Source organism: Natrix helvetica (assembly GCF_964273705.1).
Source record: "Natrix helvetica genome assembly, chromosome: 4".
NCBI classification, from domain to species: Eukaryota; Metazoa; Chordata; class Lepidosauria; order Squamata; family Natricidae; genus Natrix; species Natrix helvetica.
The window spans coordinates 143,183,421-143,204,544 of record NC_138550.1 but is presented as its reverse complement, the minus strand read 5'-3'; the positions used below and the strand labels follow the sequence as shown (position 1 = coordinate 143,204,544).

General features: G+C 39.3%; 1 protein-coding gene across 2 annotated transcripts in view; it reads right to left on the bottom strand.

The window, feature by feature from the left end:
• Positions 1-21,124, bottom strand: part of DPY19L4 (dpy-19 like 4) — a 106,123-nt gene that overhangs the window by 34,648 nt on the left and 50,351 nt on the right. The window contains exons 1-2 of one of the 2 annotated variants that reach the window (XM_081950562.1): positions 11,082-11,290; positions 2,326-2,430 (exon numbers count right to left, since the gene is read on the bottom strand). In XM_081950562.1, coding sequence (XP_081806688.1) covers positions 2,326-2,430; positions 11,082-11,091 — 115 coding nt within the window. In that variant the 5' untranslated portion in view covers positions 11,092-11,290. Of the gene's footprint in view, positions 1-2,325; positions 2,431-11,081; positions 11,291-21,124 lie in introns of those variants that run through there. The other variant, XM_081950563.1, reaches the window with a different exon arrangement.

Below are 21,124 nucleotides of genomic sequence, written 5' to 3'. Positions count from 1 at the left end.
GGCCTCAGACTCAATCCAGGCAACATGGAGTGCCTAATTATTTCAAGGTAATAATAATTTTGAGTCTCTGTGCTTGCCTGGGAACAGCAGACCCACAAGTTGGGATTCAAGTAGAGCAGTTGAATGTTGTGGCCAGGAGATCTTTGGCCTAACACTGACCAGATTGCCAGTTGTAATTTTACTAGAAAGAGGATGCACTGGGGAGAGTCACTTTTGCTCTTGTCCTCTAGCAATTGAATTACTGTATTGTAATTTACTCCGTATGGGATTCCCTTTGAAGACCATCTGGAAATTTCAACTGATCCAAAACGCAGCAGGCCATATCCTTACTGGATAGCTAGGTATTGCCAGGTTACACCACTGCTGATGGCTCCTGATGTTTCCAAGTGCAATTCAAGGTATTGGTTGTTACCTATAAAGCCTTAGATCACTCAGGTCCTGGAATCTAAGAGTCTGCCTTTCCAAGATAAATTCTGTCCACCCAACCCACGAAGCTGGGTAATCAAGGAGTGTCTGCTAAAGATCCCTCCCATCATGAGGTGCAATAAGAGGGGTCTCAATTGTAGGCACTCTATGTGTAAGGTCCCTCCCAGGGAACACCTTGATCCTTGAGGTGCGTATGACTCCCACTCTTATAGTCATCTGAAATATAGTAAAAACATCACTTTTTCAGAGGGTCCTCAGAAATAGTTTCTGTAAAGACATCAGCATTAATACAGCCTTGTATTATAATATTGCTATTGTATTTGTATTTTATATACTAACTAGAATCCTTTGGGAATTACATAAACCTTGTAATGAAACAAGCAAAATATTTATAGAGTTTGCTCCATCGACATTCATGAACTCACAGATTATAATTTGATGTTACAGACATCAAATTATATACAATTGGGTAAATCAGGTTTGTTAGCCTATTTTGGTATCTGTTGAGTTGTCTCAAATCAAATAGGATTGTTTATTTGCCTGAATGGTGAAATAAACACACCCAGGGCACATGGAAATAAAGGCACATTCCTTAAAAGCAGACATCTGTAAAAGTTTAATCTTCATTCATATCTTGCTAAAAATTCAAATGGACAGCTTGCTTGTATTTTACATAGTGGTAACTTGTTATACACCCACAGCTGTCTCTGTTTAAATGATCTGTATTTAACCTACATTGTTGGGAATTTGTGCACAGCATATCAATCAATTTAGACCTCTTGTGGTTTTTTAAAAAATTATATTTAAGCTGTGCCAGGTAAATAAAATCAATTCAGGTGTTCCCAACAACCTGTACCAAACAAACACTGGGGGCAAATTTACAGATTACATTCCAATAAGTATAATGAAGCTCTAGCATCAAAAGAAAACAGGAGTGACTTGATTTTGAGAATAAAACTATTAAGTATTGGTATAAGCTGTTCCCGACCAGAAACTGGCTACATATCATCCTTAGTTAGCATGTGGCCATTCAAATTTGTGATGGCTCTGAACAAGAGGCATTTAAAACTTGATCCTTGAAGTTCCAGCAACCAAAGTGCCCCTGTAGTCACATGATCATGATCCTCGCATTCAGCAGCTGACCCCGATTTCTGACCATTGTAGTGTCTCACACCTCAAGGTCTCATGATCGTGATTTCCAACCGTCCCTGCCAGCTTCCCACAAGCAAAATCAATGGGGAAGCCAGCAGTAAGTTGAAAGTCGCAGTCACATGTGCTTAATGACACTTGCTTAACAATTTGCTTAACAATGGTAACTGAGGACCGACAAGACCACGTCCCTAAGCAGCCCAGTCATGAGATGTCATGCTTTATGACCACGTCACTTAACAATGGAAATGCCAGTCCAAATTACCATCATTAAGTGAGGACCCTCTGCATTTCAACAGCAGAGACTGCTATTTAAAAAGAAAGAAAGAAAAACCTTTTGAATTCCTACACACAGAGCAAGTTCACCTATTGTGCTGTTAACGCAAGAGAGCAGGAGCTCCATCCCTGGAAGGCTGGCAGAGACAGGGCATATGATTTTTTCTCTTTTGTGGCTCTTCTTGGTGGATTTTTTAAGAAAATTGATTTGCCAAAAAGTTTAGTAATTATTCTGTGTTGACTGTAAAATATAGATTCATAACCTCAAAAGCTGCTTTTGGTTTTGAAGACTGATCACTTTCGACAGGCTTGTGTACAAAGTTAAATAAATATATGGCATACTTTAACTCACATCTTTTTCCAGAATAAAGATTTCTTATCTATTCTACATAAAAACATATTTCTAAATCTAATTTCTTAAAAACAAATATATATATGGAATTAAAACACTGACAGGAAAGCGAAATAACTCACATCTTAGGGATCTTTTGGATTGTTTGCCTTTTTCGTTGTTTTCTTTGAGAGGTTTTTCTTCAACTTCGGTACAGCTTGGATTCTTTCTTTGTCTCAGTTCAACAGCTTTTAGACAAAATATCCAGAAGTTAGCCTTAGAATGTAAAACCTATCCACCTTACTTGTAGATAAGATTCCTGGATTGGATTGCATTGTTTTATGTATATTCCAAACAATTCCAATAGTACCGTAGTTACCCATCTTGGCATATTTTTAGGGATATAAGAGCTTCAGTATTCAATGAAGTTTATAGTCAAATAAGTGACCTAAAACATCTAACACACAACATTTTTTATTTGGGTGGAATAAAGATTCCATTTTGAATGTAACTTATACAGCCTCTTGTGTCTACATCATCCTCATGACTAAAATGTTCATCCATGAGTACAGGGTAATCAGAATTACATTCCTTTTCTCGTGTTTCCCCACAATCTCCACGGTATGTGAGACGGTAGCTGAGTAAAAGTCTCCAAGTCGCCAACAATAAGCTTCCATCCTTAAGGATGGAACCAAAGCTCTGCCCCCACCTAGTCCTATTCCTAGGTTCAGGAGTCAACGTTGCAACTGACATGCCTGCAAGTCTATTTGATTGACGGAAGTTGAACACTACGTTACACTGGCTATTCATTCCTAGTAAAAGCTTTTCAGGGCAAAACCACTCTCTGAACTGATCTTGTAAACAATTTGTAAATTGGAGGCATCAGCAAAGTAAAGATACAGTTTTTTAAAAAGTGTAGGCTCCCCCATAGCTCAGTTAAATACTCTTCTGCCAGTTGGAATCAGCGAGATTTTAACCAGCACTGTTCCAGCTGCCAATCCTAATAGATTTTGTTCTGGCAAGTAACTGGAGAATATTGTCCTCATTTCCTGTGCGGAGAAGGATGTCCTGCTCCCTCCTCCCAGCTTCTAACATCAACATCTGGTAGGTGAACTATCTACCAATCACAGCACTGCTCTGACAGATGGCAAAATCTGGGAATTTATCCATTGTAGGAAATCATTTTCCTTCATTTGACACCTATGCTAATCTGGGGATCAGCTCCCTGGGCTCAGAATGTGGCAGATGGAAGGAGAGAAGAGACGCTTCCCCTATCCTATCAGATCTCTAACCCAAGGCTTGGATAAGTCCAAGTAAATGACAGACTGAACAGCCATTGACAGGCAAGGTCAAGGTTATACAAATTACCTCTGTGTGTGTGTCTACCTTCTCGTCACAAAACTTTCACCTGCTTGTAAGCCTTTTTCTGATTGCTTCTGAACATAGGTTTATCACTCTTCTGAGAGATCATTCAACCTATGGTCAATATTAGCCTGAGCAACAGGTGACAGACCTAGTGAGAGAATTGCACTAGCAGGCACACTTTTTTTCTACTTCACTGCATAGTTTCCCCTTCATAAAATTTAGGCAGATGCTGCATTTGCTGATTGAGGGATCAGTTTGGAAACTTCATTGATGAAGGGGAGAGTAGTTTGAAAAATGAACTTTTCCTGTTCCTCAAAGTAGACTAGACCTGAAAGACCGTGCCTGAGAACTGGACAGGCAGGTTCATACCAGCACAAACCTGAAGTGGCTATTAAATGCTAGGCTGATCCCACACCATACTACAAACACCTCTACTATTGTCGCAAACAAAATAGTGGGAACAACAGATTGTACAGATGGCAAAACTGCTACAGTTGTTGACTCCTTAAGATGTAAAATATTAATACCAGAACAGCTGAAGGTGACTTTAAGTTGCCTCAAGTAAGGGTTGAAAACAAGGTGAAGGCAACCTCATGGAGAAACATCCAAAACAAGACCCTATCAGGGCTTGTCTTAACTGTAGTTAGGTACAAATAAAGAAAGGGCTGTATTGTTATGAGATCATCACAACAAACACAGGAGGAATATATAATTAATTTGTAGGATTCATATCACAGAATGCTATGATAGCCACCAACAAGGAAAATTCAAAAAATGAACAGATGAATTTGTGGAAGATAAGGCTATCAACAAAATGAGAAAGGCATGGGGGACAAGCTATCTGCTTATTCTGATCCAACTTGGCTCTTTGGCTAAGTGAGTTTAAGGCAATTATTAATTCTTAGCCCAACCTAACTCATGAGGATGTCAGGGGAAAAATGGAGAAGTGAGTGCTTCTCTTATCTGTCTATCTGTCTTCTTGGCTTTCTAGATACAAATCCAACACATGAATGAATATTACAAGAGTACAGTTAAGTAAGGTTATTGTGTAAGTAAGAGATATGTGCTCATTCTTTCTCCACTGTGGCATTTCATTACTGCCAGTTTTCCCTCAAATGATTTTTGTCCCTCTTCCTAATTCTAGCAGAAATAAGTCCAATGGGGAAAAAAACTACCAAAGGCAAATGATTCCTTTAATCACATTCAGGATAAAAGAGTGCTGCTCCAGCCTCTAAGCTAGTGGGCACATTTGGAAGATTAAGAACATGATACAGACCGTCTCTAAAATGGCTGCCATAATGGGCATGGTCAGTCAGTCTTTGAGTGTCCTATTCTGTCAGGAAATGGGCATAATTATTCACTACTACTCCCTTTTCCCTGCTCCCAGGATATTCTGAATCACATCAGTTTTTTCAGGAGATAAGAGACGCCAATTCTTTCCAAACAAAGAATTCAAACACAGCCTCTCTCTTGTATGCATTTTCATTCACAAATATACCTATGCCAACTCAAAGATTAATCTAGATTTTTTTTTATTAATGGATGAGCGTAGGTTGTCTACTACCTGTGTGACACTATCTGGAGCTACCTACAGCCGCAAAAAGTGATTTAAGAAAACGCAAAACCATTTAAAGATCTATTCAAATTCTTCTAGACTACATTTGCTTTTGTTATTCATGTTGCTAGTGTCATTGCTCATAGAGCTGAAAAGTCATCCTCAGAGCATACACATACACAACAGGCATTAAGAACTCCAAGGTTTACCGAAATATAAATATGATTTGAGATTGAAATAAAAGAGAGTCAGTCAAGTGAGGACTAGGTGTACTTCGCAGCCAAATAATGCTGTAAGGTAGAAACTTGGAAACAAGGATAGAAGGATCATTCTCAATAGGAAGCATTGTATTCTACCGAGGAACATTTTGATGCCTGTCCTACTTGTGAATTTCTTTCCTGATTGGGAAGATCAAGTTACTCTTTTCCTTCAATTCTCTACAGATGGCAGAAACAAGAAAATGGAAACATTGCAAGGTCCATATTGCGTATCAAACACAGAGCAGCTGGCAAAACTACTGAACACAATGGTTTTGCCAGCCTCTGAACTGTTATCATAATATACACACATGCTTTTTCTGTTTAATTTGATGCTGCTTTAAAAAATATAAGGAAAATGTTGTTTTCATTCTTGAGTATTGTTTAACAAAGTAAAATAAAACAAAGGTTAAGTGCTAAAAATAGAACTCAGATTTTTCACCCTGTAACCTAATTAGGTTTGTTTATTTATATATTTCAGAAGTAGGGGAAACTAGAAGCAATTAATCATTACCCATGATGGTTCAATGGAATGTCCATGTCCACGGGCAAAATACCTCAATATATCAGATATTGTGATAAATGCCTGTTATAATAATATATTAATGCTCTGTTAGTAAGCTTCAAGGAAAATCTGGTTTGTCGCTGCTAAAATAGATTAGAGGATAATATTGGGCTGATTCAGCAGACTTGTCTTGATGAACTAAAGCCCAAGAAATCCTATTGACACAAGCAAAAATAAAAACCCTGACACATTTCAGAATATCACAATGAGTCATAATGACAGTGAATGGTTTTGTGCTTAGCATTCTATGCTACAGTATGTTTATTCAATAAGCTATAGCTCTTTGTGCAATATGATAAGACAGTGTTTCTCAACCTTGGCAGTTTGAAGATGTATGGACTTCAACTCCCAGAATTCTCGGAGTTGAAGTCCACACATTGCTGGCTGGGGAATTCTGGGAGTTGAAGTCCCCACATCTTCAAACTGCCAAGGTTGAGAAACAGTGTGATAAGACATAAACTAGAACAGTGGTTCCCAAAGTGGGCAGTACCACCCCCCTGGAAGGCAGTGGGATGACTTAGGGGGGCGCTAAGAGGCAAGGGGGGCATCAGGGGGGCGCTAAGAGGCAAGGGGGCGGAAGGGGGATGTTAAGGGGACAACCCGAAGGGGACATTCTCCCAGCGGTGTCTCAAGCACCTTTCTCTCTTGCTACGCAAGGAAGCAAAGCCAAATTTGTTTATTTAACCTCCCGCTTCAGCCTCCCCCGACCTACTCATTAAGATCCCCGCACTTCCCATTTCCGCTGGAAGCACGCAGGCCATGTGAGCGAGCAGGCGCGTGGGCCCCCTCGATGATCTGAGGGGAGCCAGGAGGTGCCAAACTGCACCCATCCATCCTCACTTCCTCGCGGCTAAGGGTGGGAGCGCCTGAGATGCCACTGGGAGAATGTCCCCTTCGGGTTGCTGGGACAGCAAATTTCAAGGGAAAACGCAGCTGCTGGAATTGGTGCGCCTACAACTTAATGCTCTCCAAGAAGCCTGCATTACCAGGAGCAGCAGCAGCAGCAGGCGCTACTGCCGCCCTGGTGTCCAGCATCCTCCTCGGGAGCCTCGAATTGCGGTCGTTTGCATGTCTCTCCCGAGCTTCTCTTGGGAGATGAAATAGCAGGCACCCCACTGGCAGATCCTCTGGGTGAAAGGCGAGTGAAGGGTGCAATGACGGGAGAGGCTGGCTGTCCCCGAAGCCAGCTCTCGAGGAAGGAGGCAGAGATGAAGCCCGGGGCTCACTTCCCTTCCTCCTTCCTCCAAGAGCTGCAGGTGGCAGGGAAAACGCATCTTCTTTGCCAGCTTCCTAGCTGGCAAAACAGAAATTTTCATCAACTGGAAGGTGTGTGTGTGTGTGTGTGTGTGTGTGTGTGTGTGTGTGTGAGAGAGAGAGAGAGAGAGAGAGAGAGAGAGAGGAAAGAAAGAATGGAAGGAAGGAAGGAAAAGAAAGGAAAGAAAGAAAGACAGAAAGAGGGAGAGAGTGATATAAAAAAGAAAGAAGGAAGAAAAAGAAAAAGAAAGAGAACTTATGATCACAATTGAGCCCAACATTTTGATTGCTAAGCAAGAGCATTGTTAAATGTGTTTCACCACATTTTAAAAGTTGGCCACTCCCACCCGGTCACATGACTGCCAAGCCATGCCCACAAAATAGGCCACACCTACAGAATAGGTTCTAAAAATTTTGAAACCCACCACTGGTATATGCGTATGTTTGTGAGGGAGAGGAAGAATAATGAAGGTCATTGATCTAAAGATGAAAAACTTTAGATAAAAGACAAAAGTGTTTATTATCCATTTTGGGTTTCTTGCAAGAACATCTTTTTGTGTAAGTTTGTGATATCTTAATGATATCTGTTGCAATTTTGTGCTTTGTGATAATACCTTACTGAGATTACTTCTTTCAATATCTACACAGGAATTATCATCTACTAAGAACAGTGAAGTAGTTACTAAATTTTACTGAGTTTACTAAGTTACTAGTTACTAAGGTTCTTGATAAATGACTATCAGGCTTTGAAAACCCGGTATCACTGGATCATGTTCAACAATTTTGTTGAATTAAAAGATTTTTAAATTGGGTGGGGGGCACTGGGGATCAGTTTGTAGCACCAAGGGGGCGGTGGACTGAAAAAGTTTGGGAATCACTGAACTAGAATTTCTGAAGCTTAACAACAAAATTCAAACAAACCACAGAATGGCTCTATGTAGCTTCTGAATCCAGGTAGTATGGTGTGGCTTACATATAATCATATATACAGTAGTGGCCAAAATTGAGGAAACCTTTTGGGAAAAGTGTATTTTTGAGGTTTGATGTTATAATACCACTTTTTTTGAAGTAGTACCATAAAATTATATATCAATGGAAAGATAATTTAATCAAGAATGTAATGCAACAAAGTTTGTTCAATTATATGTATTCTATGAAACGTTATAGCCAAATAACCAGAAAAAGGAAGCACAACTTGCTTAGATTGATATCGGGTAGCTTTCCTTCATCTGACTGTAGCCAATGAGAATGAGTATTTAGAGAGCCAATCACGTGTCATCTTGTTTTGGCAATGAGCCAATCAGATCACAGTAGGATTCAGTTATTGATGTCATGTATTGAAGCTGAGAGGAAGACATTTGTCAGTGTGACGTGATCACTATCAAGTTGGTTGGGGTTTTTTGTGTTCTTTCATTTAGTGAGCTTGTAAAACCTAATAAAATTAAAGTAATGGTGCAAAGAGTTGACTGGTCGCCCAGAAAGTGATGTAAAATAGTATTATTAAGTGAACAAGGCTACAGTTATAAAGAAATTAGAAGAAAAAGTGGTGAAAACTTAACCAAAGGTGGCATTTCTAAGTTTTTTGAAGAGGTATAAGGAGACTCAGTCACTACAAAACCACACCAGTAAAGGCAGGAAAAGGTGCACAACAGCAAGTGATGATAGAAGAATTAAGAGACTGTGCCTACGTGACAGAAGAAAATCATCTGGGTGTATACAAGATGAAATGGTACAATGCAATGTGAAGTGGAGTGCATGGACTGTTCGGCGCAGACTGCAGGAATTTGGCCTAAAATCTAGAATTCCACAAAAAAAGCTGCTATACTAAGAGCAAATCCTTCATAAAAGTTATTGCATTACATTCCTGATTAAATTATCTTTCCACTGATATATAATTTTATGGCACTACTAAAAAAAAGTGGTGTTATTAGCCATCAAACCTCAAAAATATTGGACACTTTTCCCAAAAGGTTTCCATAATTTTGGCCACTACTGTATGACAATACTGTACTGCTATCATTAAACAACGGAGGGTCAAAAATTGTTGATCTTCTATTGTAATTCATGCTGTAGATGCAGAGCTGTAAAAGCAACCTTCTGAGAGTTGAACTGGTATATCAAGCTGCCATCTATAAATAATGCATGATCCTTGAGCAGGAAATAGTCACAAAACTAAGCAATTCTGAAGAAATTACAACACACTGCACCAAGTAGAACGTGTTATGAAGTGTTCTTTAAACAGTATCATAGGTGTTATGAATGAGATGCAGAAGCAGTTGTTCAGTGCAAACGATTTGTGTTGACAAACCATGACAGTTGAATCCTAATTCCTCTTCTCCCCCTTTCCCCCCTTTCTTTTAGCTGTGGAATATATCATAAGAGTTTTAGTGAAGTTGCTCAAAACTAATTCCTTGGACTATTTCAAATGGGAATAGGCCATTTAAATTTCAAGAGTAATTAATCCCAATGTAACAGGCCTCACAGATGTCAAAGGCCAGAAAAAACCACACACAAATAGAGAGTAGGGTATATATGCCTTCCAGTATCAAACATTAAATACGCTCATGTGCAAGATACTCAAAAATAAATGGATAGACTTGCTTTGGATAAATTTCCCAAACTAGGCAAATTTTAAACTTTAATGAAAGAAACTTACCGCATTTGAGATTATGGGAAAGAACAGTTCTGTGGCAGATTGCAACATAAAATTATGATTATTGCAACAAAAAATATGATAATCTATACTTAGACTGAACACATGTTCCTACAAAAAGAACTTTTTCCATGAAACAAATCTGTTCAGTTCAAAGAAAGAATAAACGGTTTACTAAATAACATCTATGCCATATGGTTTGAAGGATTAATTGAAAAAAATAAGGTAGATGTAGGGAATATCAGACCACTAAGACAGCAAGTCATCCTTCTCAGTATTTTTTCTGTAATTTGAAAAAAACTATTTAAGATATAGAGAAGGAAATTTTTGAGGATAAGTTTGAAAACTCCATGCTTTGAATTCACGTATTCCCAGAGACCAATAGGTTCTTGGGTTGTTGTTGTTTTCTTTGGCAGGTGGGAAAACATCCTTTCATTGGTACACTGGAAGCTTTTTAAAACTTTAACTGAACACAATAGATCTATATTAGGTACAACTGAGAAAAGTGTTTCTACATTAATATATGTGCATATTATATTAATATGCACATATATAAATCTATCATTGTGCTGAATGGAAAAGTTTCTATTTTTATATAGTATCTCCATATTATATTCCTTTATACAGCCTTAAAATAATCAATGTAGTTCTAATCAACGAAATAATATTTTTGAGAGGGAATTCACATATATATTGCATAAGAGATCCACACTGCATGCTTCTTCCACACCACAAAAAGCTGCATTTCCCCATAGATAGAAGCACAAATTCCACTGTGGTTGACAGAATGACAGAGGATCGTTCGCATGTACATTTTGTATGACTTGTTTTTCATCCTGCTCTGCTTTTCACAAAGCTTTACGAGCAAAGCAGCTCAGAAAACAAACTTATCGGATGTTTACTGGTGTCAAAATGATTTGCTGACGCTTGAAAGTTATTTGAAAAAAAAAAAGAGAAGCTGAAGTTACTGCTAACCTTATTGATTTGTAACAGTATGTGAAATTATTTTTAGAAATGCCACCTTCCTCCGCCCTTCTCCTAACTCTAATGCCAGTAAAGTCATAGTTACCTATGGTTATACCCAAATTGCCCTGTGCATCTGAGCGGGCCTCCTTCTAGCGCAAATTTCCAGCGCTTCCCTCTTTCTTTCTATCACCGACTAGCGTCGATCACCCCCGCCCCCAGCCCAGGTCTCTAGCTGCCCGAGGCGGAATGAAAAGGGAGACACAACGCACGCACAGAAACCTCACCTTCCTCCATCTCCAGTTATCACACCGAAAGAAACCCGAGTTCAACGAGCTTTCTTCAGCCGATCTCTCCGGTATTAAAGCGATCGGGACGCCCGTCTCTCTTTTCCAGCGTCAGATCGCACTAAAACAACCCCCAGCCTTGCCCCGATTGCAGAAGGAGATACTTTTCACTTCCTGTTAGCTCCCCGATTTTCGATCTTTTCCTTTTCTGCAAGGCGGTGCGGAACGGTCCTTCCCAGGGATCGAAGGCACATGCGGAATCGAATTCGCGTAGGTACTGAGGCCAAGCCAGTACTCCGTATTCGACTTCCGCCCTGAGACGCTGCCTACTCCTTGCTCTAATTCCTGTGATGTCAGTTCATTCATTCATGCACCCAAAAGAAAGATGATCTCCTTTTGAGGACACAGAGAATTAGTCGTATCTTGTAAAAAGATTAGATAGATAGATAGATAGATAGATAGATAGATAGATAGATAGATAGATAGATAGATAGATAGATAGATAGATAGATAGATGATAGATAGATGATAGATAGATAGAGAGACAGATAGAGATAGATAGATAGTCTAGTGAAGAGAAGGACTAGGGGATACATGATGGCAGTGTTCCAATATTTGAGGGACTGCCATGGAGAGGAGGAGGTCAAGCTATTTTCCAAAGCACCTGAAGGCCGGACAAGGAATAATGGATGGAAACTGACCAAGGAGAGCTTCAACCTAGAAATAAGGAGGAACTTTCTGACAGTGAGAACAATCACCCAATGGAACAGCTTGCCTTCAGAAGTTGTGGGGGCTTCATCACTTGAGACTTTCAAGAAGAAATTGGACTGCCATTTGTCAGAAATGGTGTAGGGTCTCCTGCTTGAGTGGGGGGGGATTGGATGACTTATAAGGTCCTTTTCAACTCTGTTAATCTGTTAAATCTGTTATAGATGGATGGATGGATGGATGGATGGATGGATGGATAGATAGAGATAGATGTATAAGCACACCAGTGTGCCTACCATCCCTGTCTTACTGTCCCCATTTATCTGTATTTACTTCCTTTGTTCATGTTTATGTTCATACTTGGGGCAGGGGTGTGTGTGGTAATCTGGGTTGGGAGTTATTAATATCAGGTCCTGGCTATGAACAGATCATGCCCTTTTGGTTGGCTTGGAGCCATCCCCCATTGCAAGAGCAGGTTCCCATCCTACTCTCTCCCAACCCAAAAGACTGATGGATCCAACGACATTTCAGAGAGAACTTGGGATTCTTCTCAAAGCTTTAGCACATGGTTTAGCTGTGGTCTTGTTTGCTGCTTGGAATTAGTACATGTATAGATACTGGACTGTATTGCACCTACGCAGATTCTTTGTGGTTCCTTGTTTCCCTAGAGGTTCAAGAGATGAAATGATATACAAGATGCCTAAAGTGCTGCTGGCCAAAAATGAAGAACAAACTAAGAGTCTTTCATAGGACTTACCGTATATACAGTGACAAGAGCAGCAAAGTAAACTTACTTCTTCGCTCTTATTGTGCCCATGCATAGCCATTCACAGCGCTGTTTTAAATATGGGGTGGGGCTGGGAAACTTTTGTGGAACTACTGTGAGGAATACTCTTGGCATCTCAGATAGAATAGTTGGATTTTGCTCAGAGTTGGACTCTGGCCAGGTAGGTCCTTGGGTACCGATCAAGAAAAAACTGAACTTGGATGGCTCGGAAGAGCTTGAACCAGAGTTTGATTCTAAAGAGATGGGAAAGGACGTCAAAACTGTTGAGTTTGGACACCCATTCTGGTCCCTTCTGGTTGGTCAAAGTCTTCTGAGGTGATGTATGTAGTTGGATCCAAGTGATGCTTAATGTCTCATTGCAGAAGGGATGATATCTTCTGCTTTGAAGGAGGTGGTGGTTCTCCCCTTCTCAAGAGGCAATCCTTGGATCCAAAAGTTTTGGATAATTATTTTCAGTACCATTAATATTTATATTAAAAATCTTGAGGTCATTCAACAGCACAAGGGGCAAAGGTAGGGCAGGGTAAATATTGTTGGATAGGTAAGGCTGTTCAAGGGTTTGCCCAGTGCTTAGAAACCGAGGTCTGGAATAATTGGCTGACTTAACCTTAGCAAGACAGTTGACTTTGGTCTTTTTTGTCCCCCCACCCCCTCTCCCCAGAATTGGTGATAGGTCATCTGACTCTTGTTGGGTTAGCACTTCCTCAGATAGAGGTGGTGCACAATTTGGAGGTCTTCCAAGACTTCTGCTTGAGGAGTAAGTGACAACCATGGCTAAGGAGGCCTTTGCACAAATTCATCTTATGTACCAATTGTGCCATTCCTGGCTGAGGAGACTCAGTCACTTATGCCTTGTTCTCATAGCCACTTATGCTTTTTTCTCTTCCCAGCTGGATTACTGCAAGACACTCTATGGAGAGCTGCCCTTGAAGATCACCCAGAAATTATAATTGGTCCAGAATATGGTGGTCCAAGCAGCGTTAGATGTCCCTTGCTTATATTGAACTATAGTTGCCCAACCTACATTGGCTTCTAGCTATTTTGTCTGTTGTCTTTTACAGTTTCTTTTGGGTTTATTATATTTCGATGAATCTCCCAGAGTTGTGACACTTAAGATGGGTGGCTGCATAAGCCTTTTAAATAAATAAATAAAATACAATTTGAATAAAATATTGTAATGCATAACAATGCAATATTAAAATATATTGTAACATTTCTATAATATTGACTACTGTTCATAACCCAAAATTGTTTACAAGCAACATTAACAGTCTGAGTAAAGAGATATTTGTAAGAACATATATTATCCTTTTTCTGTATTCTCTTAAGTATTTCCGCAAAGCAATGAGATTAATCGTTTCAAAGCTAATTTTGACACATGACCTTGTTTAATAGTTCAAGGTTCGTCTATGGTCAAGGGTTAAACTGCATAAAAGCAAGTAAATTAAATTTCAGAGCAAGAAGTTAAAGGTATATTAGCCTAAACCTAACTGAGGCTAACCAGTTATGTACCATCGCTCCTATGAGACCTGCTCTGGATGCCAATCAATTTCTAGACCGAACTCAATGTCATTCCTGATCTTTAAAGTATTAAATAGCTTGGAGTCAATGTATCTGATATGCCCGCTAAGGTACTTTAATCATCATCAAAGACTCTGCATACTTCTCCCAATAGGCAATTGGCTTTCGCTGAGGTGATTTTTCCATTTGTGCCTAACTTTACTGCTTCTGCAAATATTACTGGGTTTATAAAAGAGCAAATAAAATAAATATAATAATTCATCAGATACCAAATGCAGAAAGGAGGCAGCAAAAGTGTCAATGAGATTAGGAGCATGATCAAAGCTAGACCAGGCACTGTGGCAGAAGAGATTTCCTTTATTCAGCTGCATGAGAAACAGACAGATACTAAGAGAGAGAAAGCAAGGACTAATGATGAATGGGGCCAGGCAGTGCAAAAGACTATTACAAGGCAAACAAGGGCCAGCAAAAGGGTAAAAGATTCCTTCAGAATGGATGTGACCCACTGCCAACTAATAATGAATAAGGGGAGAAAAAGATTATTAGTGTACATGAATACCTAACAAGGGAACAATTATCTTTGGCTGTGAACTAGTCAATCCCCACCTCTATTCTACCCAACTTTGATAGTGTCAAATTTGCATATGAATTTCAATTCAGGAGTTTCAGATTAGATTGACACTCCAAAACCAGCAAGGAGCTTTTCAGCCTCCCTGGACATGCAAAAGGACTTGAAATCTGCTATCCTTGGGAGGGAGGGAGGGTGGAGAGAGAATTTCAAAAGCAAAACCCAGCTTGAAGCTCAGGGTAGGAATTCATATGTAGATTTTTCACTATCAGACTTAGAATATGGAGATGGAGAGTTCAAGGTTAATACAGAAAGTAATTGTCCCTTACTAAGTGGTTGTGGCATGTAGGCTTTCAATGTTCCTCTGACAATTCACGTATCCATTAGGAATGGATCCCACAATCTCCATCTTCTCCACCATGGATTTTCACAGATGATATTGCTAGCCTTGTCATGACACTAAATAAAAAGACATTTGGATGACTTTTCCCATGGCACCCCCATTTTAACCATTATCCTATTATTATATATTTACTTACTCTGTTTCCCCCAAAATAAGACAGGGTCTTATTTTCTTTTGACACACACACACCCCGAAAAAAGCACTTGGCCTTATTTTCGGGGAGGTCTTACTACTTTTGAGATGCAGGAGGAGGCAAGCATGTTCCCCTCATGACTGCTGCTGTTGCAATATTTTTGGGGAGAGGTTATTTTCGGTGGAGGGGTTATTTTAGCGCATGCGCTCAAAAGCCCAATTGGGCTTATTATCCAGGGAGGTCTTATTTTCAGGGAAATGGTATTATTATCATCATCATAATCACCATCACCTTCATTAAATCACATAATCATACTCATATTCTTATAGGAGAGGGGATAGTTTAAAGCCTCACTGATTAAAGTCTTCTGCCAAAAGTTTCCCCGAGAAAGATGCTTATGGTATAATGCTATCAGGACGTCCTGATACTCCCTAATCTGCCTAGGTGGGGAGCCCTTAGCCCAGGGGTCACCAATCTTTCAGACCTCAGGGACCACTAATTTCATAATTTTAAATCCCCCTGACCACTAATATGATTTTTTAAAAAAGATAAATAGTATTTAGTGCAATATAAACATGCAAATAATTTTTCTGCAGACCACTAAAATTTTCTCATGGACCACCGGTTGGTGACCGCTGGCTTAGCCCTTCTGACAAGGGGTTCCCTCTTCAGACCAACCCTTGGAAAAGAAAAAGGTTGTTGCTTTGGATCCTCTTATCGAAAACCCAAAATGCAGACCTTAGCAAACTTTTAATGAAACATAAGACTGTAAGCATCCTGTTCATAGGGAACATTTTAATTAGAAATTTCTTAATTAAACCATGATGCAAGCATGAAATAATCTGCGCAGCAGAACCAATTTACTCTTCAGTCCTTTTCCTCTAAACTATTCAAGATTTATTTTGGATACATTGAAATCAAAATGGAGAAGATATTATTTATTTGTAAAATTTATGGGATCCTTGGTGCTCTCTGGCCTTAGTTGTTTTCTTGCAGACATTTCATTACCAAACTAGGTATCATCAGTGCTAGTAGGGATTGGGGTTTGTTCTCATTTTATATATTACTAGCTTGCTATCAGTGTTGGTAGGAGTGGTCTTGGTGGTCCCTTCATTAGGCTGTTATTTACTGTTTGCTTGTTTGTCTGAGTTGGTAGTTCCTTGACTGGAGTACTATAGAGGGGTTGTTGGTGTAATGTTTATCTTGGTGTTAATCTCTACTCATCTGAGTGTTGATTGCTGGTGAGGAGATATTTTGATATTTTTGTGTCTTTTTTGGCTTTTTGATTTTCTCTTTTGAACGGTATGTAGATGTTGCTTATTTCTATGTGTCCCTCCTCCCACACATCTTTGGACACCCCAAAACACACAAGCCAAACATATCTCTCAAATTCAATTGTTGTTACCATGGTCACCAACATACAACATTTCTAAAGATTTGAAGTCCTTACCAAGGACCTAAACATTATTAAGGTACGGTAGTATCTAAGAATATAGGCAGTTCCAAGCAAGGAGGCTTTTTGTAAAATTAGGATGCTCAAGTATGATAAATTCAATATTTCCAGATAATCAAGAAAGTCCTTTAGGTATTGCCCTGAAGACTCCAATCATTATTGGCATAACAACAGATTTTTTTCCCCATAAGTGTTCATATTATTATAATAGAAAGGACTTGATGTGTAGACAAAAATGCCAGATCGAGTCGGAACATCTGGCTTACTATGCGATGAATCATAATATGTACATAACATTTATAATAACATATACAGTAATATTACCTAGTACTGATGGGAATAGTGCTTATTGTTCGGGAAAGTTATTTTCACTTCCTTAATAGCTGTATGTGAAAACATCTAGTATGCAAACAATGATGTGATTTCTGAAAAATTTCAAAGGCTGCTAAAATATTTGGCATGTCTAGAGTGCGCTGTTGCAGCTGTTCTGCATTAACCTTCGCCTTCAATATCATATCAGAAGTGGAATGCCTAAGGCTTATTACAACATCCTTAATGAATACTTTGAGGCGTCTTTTCCTAACCTGGGAATACACCAAATCCTGAACAAGCTCACTGGGAATTCTGAGAAATGCAATCTAAACATATTTACAGGGTACCACGTAGGCAGCATTAGATTGTTTTCACTAGCACACCTATAGTTCTTATATATAATAACTCTTTTAGTTTGATTCATTTCTTATGGCTTTCAGTTCCTCTATCACCTCTTAAGCCATCCAGCCACTGGCTGCTTTATTGCAGATAATAACTATTTATGGATCATTTAGAAAATGAAACTGACGCAATAGAATGGTACTGAATGATCCAACACATCACATTGCCATAATATGGTTGGGTTGGCTTGACTTGGTTTATTGTGATATTATGGACATTGAGATCCAAGGCACCTGAGGGTAGAACAAGAAGCAATGCGTGGAAACTAATCAAGGAGAGAAGCAACTTAGAACTGAGGAGAAATTTCCTGAAGGTTAGAACAATTAATCAGTGGAACAGCTTGCCTCCAGAAGTTGTGAATGCCCCAACACTGGAAGTCTTTAAGAAGATGGATAGCCATTTGTCTGGAACGGTATAGGGTTTCCTGCCTAGGCAGAGGGTTGGACTAGAAGACCTCCAAGGGCCCTTCCAACTCTGCTATTGTATTGTATTGTATCTGCAATCTGAAATTCAGCAGCCTGATGCATGAATATAAAGGGAAAGAGAAACACAGTTTGGAAAGTGAAATAAAAGTACAGTTTGAAAGATACATTTAAAAGCTCCTGAATAGGGGGTGGAATTGCCAAGAATGGTGGAAAGAAAGCATAGGGCAGGGGTGTCCAAACTTGGGAACTTTAAGACTTGTGGACTTCAACTCCCAGAATTCCCCAGCCAGCATGGCTGGCTGGGGAATTCTGGGAGTTGAAGTCCACAAGTCTTAAAGTTCCCAAGTTTGGACACCCCTGGCATAGGGATTCTGATAGATGGGCAACATTTATGGAATGTTACTCATGAAATAGGTTGTTGACAAAAGAGGGAAAGATGGGGTGGGTGGGTGGAAAGTTAGTGGAACAGGTAGTCCTTGACTTACAATGGTTCTTTTAGTGACTGTTCGAAAACAGCACTGAGAAAAGCGACTTATGACGGGTTTTTTTCCCCCTTACGACCATTGTAGCATCCTCATGATCATAGGGGCCAAAAATCAGATGCTTGGCAACCGACTCATATTTATGAGGGTTGTAGTATCCTGGGGTTATGTGATCACCTTTTGGGACCTTCTGACAAGCAAAGTCAACCGGGAAGACAGATTCACTTAACAACCGGTTTACTAATTTAACAATTGCAGTGCTTCTCTTAACAACTGTGGAAGGAAGGAAGGAAGGAAGGAAGGAATTTAGAAATGTAAATATCTGGAGATAGCATGCCCTAGTCACTTCATGTTCAAATACTGATAAAAGACAAAGTATGAAATTTTGGAAAGTCAGGTGAATTGTAGGTAACAGTTGAACAAATAATTTTAAAATGATTTATTAAGTGACTTGGGCCATTTTTATTTAAAATAAAAATGCAAATCTAAAGCTGGACATATTGGAATGAGTATTATGTTCATTAATATTCATAACATTTTCTAAACATGTTTGAGTTTCAACTTTCTGGCAGCTTTGGGAATCTCAGGTGTCATTTCTGAGAAGTCAAAGAAGCACATTAAGAAATTATGAGAACATCAGAGTCAGCCCAGACACGATAGGACTTGCGTTCTGAATCATAGCCTGGATGGCGACTTGTTTTGACGTCAGAAGACTTTTGATGTAATGACAATCATAATTTATCCTCATTATCATCCTCGATGAAGTATTATAACTTGTGTGGTAGAAAAGCCAATGTATAATAATATATTGCATAAGCCAATGCACAAGTACTATTGTATGTTATTATTCTACCTTGCAAGTTAGAACAGAATGGAGCTGAAAATTTGGCAATGTGGTTAGCCTTTGTAAGCACTCTACAAACTGAATTACAATGATACAAAAACATCCTGTTGCAAGAAAGCTTTCTCCTGGGAAATCTCTGTCTGTAGGTGCAGTCTTTGCCCAGCATGAGTAGACTTGTCAGAAACATGATTCACAATATTTTGTTTCCTGCTTCTAATGCTGTAAGTGGTTTGTTGCTACCTAGAATTGTTACTGGATTTGGCACAGATTCCTGTAACAATTAACAAAAGAGAGCAATTAGCTGCATGACACACAAAATACCAAACAGCTGGCAAGAGTAATGCAAGCTTATGTAATACAATGATCCAGAGAGTAGGAAATTAGACTGATCAGCTTTAAGCCTTTTTTGTACTTCTCGATTCTTTGGGAACACCTGCAGTTTGAGGACTCTTCAGTAATTAAAGTTTATGAAAAATGCTTTTGAGCAGCTAGTAAAAGGTAGTCCTTGACTTACAGCCATTTGGAGAGTCATCTAATCCAACCCCCCATTCAAGTAGGAGACCCTACACTATTTCTGACAGATGGCAGTCCAGTCTCTTCCTGAAAGCCTCCAGTGATGAAACTCCCACAACTTGCAAAGGCAAGTTGTTCCATTGGTTGATTGTTCTCACGGTCATAACATTTCTCTTTATTTCTAGGTTGAGTCTCTCCTTGATCAGTTTCTATTCATTATTCCTTGTCTGGCCTTCGGATGCTTTGGAAAACAGGTTGACCCCCCTCCTCTCTGTTACAGGCCCTCAAATATTGGAACCCTGCTATCATGTCTCTCCTGGTCCTTCTCTTCACTAGACCAGCCATGCCCAGTTCCTGTAACCGTTCTTTATATGCTTAAGTCTCCAATCCCCTAATCATCCTGGTTGGTCTTCTCTGCAATCTTTCTAGAGTCTACTTAATTAATTTAAACTTTTGTTAAGTGAATAGTCATAAGTTGAGAACAACTGATTTTTGCATGTTGATGTAGATTAAGCCCTCACCTTCTAAACAGAAAGTAAGGCATAGGGTGCCTTGAATAGGTTGCACATACCTTACTGGTGATATTAGTTAATATTTAATTGCAAATATCTGAAAGGCCAAATATATTTTATTGATTTTAGTGCTCATAAGCCAACCTTTGCCTTCTCTACTGTGTTTGCTAAACATAAAACAGCCCAGATCTGATGATTCCTGAAGGTAAAACTGTGAGAAAACTGTTTTCCAAGAAGTCATTTTTCCCCTGAGGCCAATTATAAATATGCCTTTGAGTTCTGTTGTCTTTTGGGACAGTTTATGTAGATAATGAAAGGAGTTTCAGAGGACAATCATTTCTGTGATCCCTTTGAAAATCCCCTAGAATAAAAATAACCAAAGGATGAATAGTTTTTGCTAGTCAGCTAACTAAGGTATGTAGGAAGCACACCACAATAGTAAAGGGGGATTTTAACTACCCTGACATCAAACAAACTCTGCACCAAGTGGAAGATCCAACAGGTTCCTAACGAACCTAACTTTGTTTCTCAAAAAGTAGAGAAGGGAACAAGGGGATCAGCCATATTGGACTTAATTCTCACTAACAGAGAGGAAATGATTGAAGGTGTTGAAGCCATAGGAACCCTGGGGGCAAGTGACCATCCAATATTGGAATTGAACATTATGCAAACACAAGTAGTAGAACAAAGTCAAACTAGAATCTTGGACTTTAAGAGAGCTAATTTCAATAAACTTAGAGAGAGCTTGGGAAGAATTCCATGGATGAGAATCCTCAAGGGGAAAATAACTCAAGAAGCTTGGGAAATTTTGAAAAATGAGATTACAAAAGCCCTGTCTAGCACAATACCAATGAAGAAGAAAAATATCAGCTCCCAAAATAAACCAGCATGGCTGCATAAAGAACTCTCTGACAAATTGAAAGACAAAAAAGATAAGTATAAAAAGTGGAAAGAGGGGAACATAACTAAGGCAGAATATC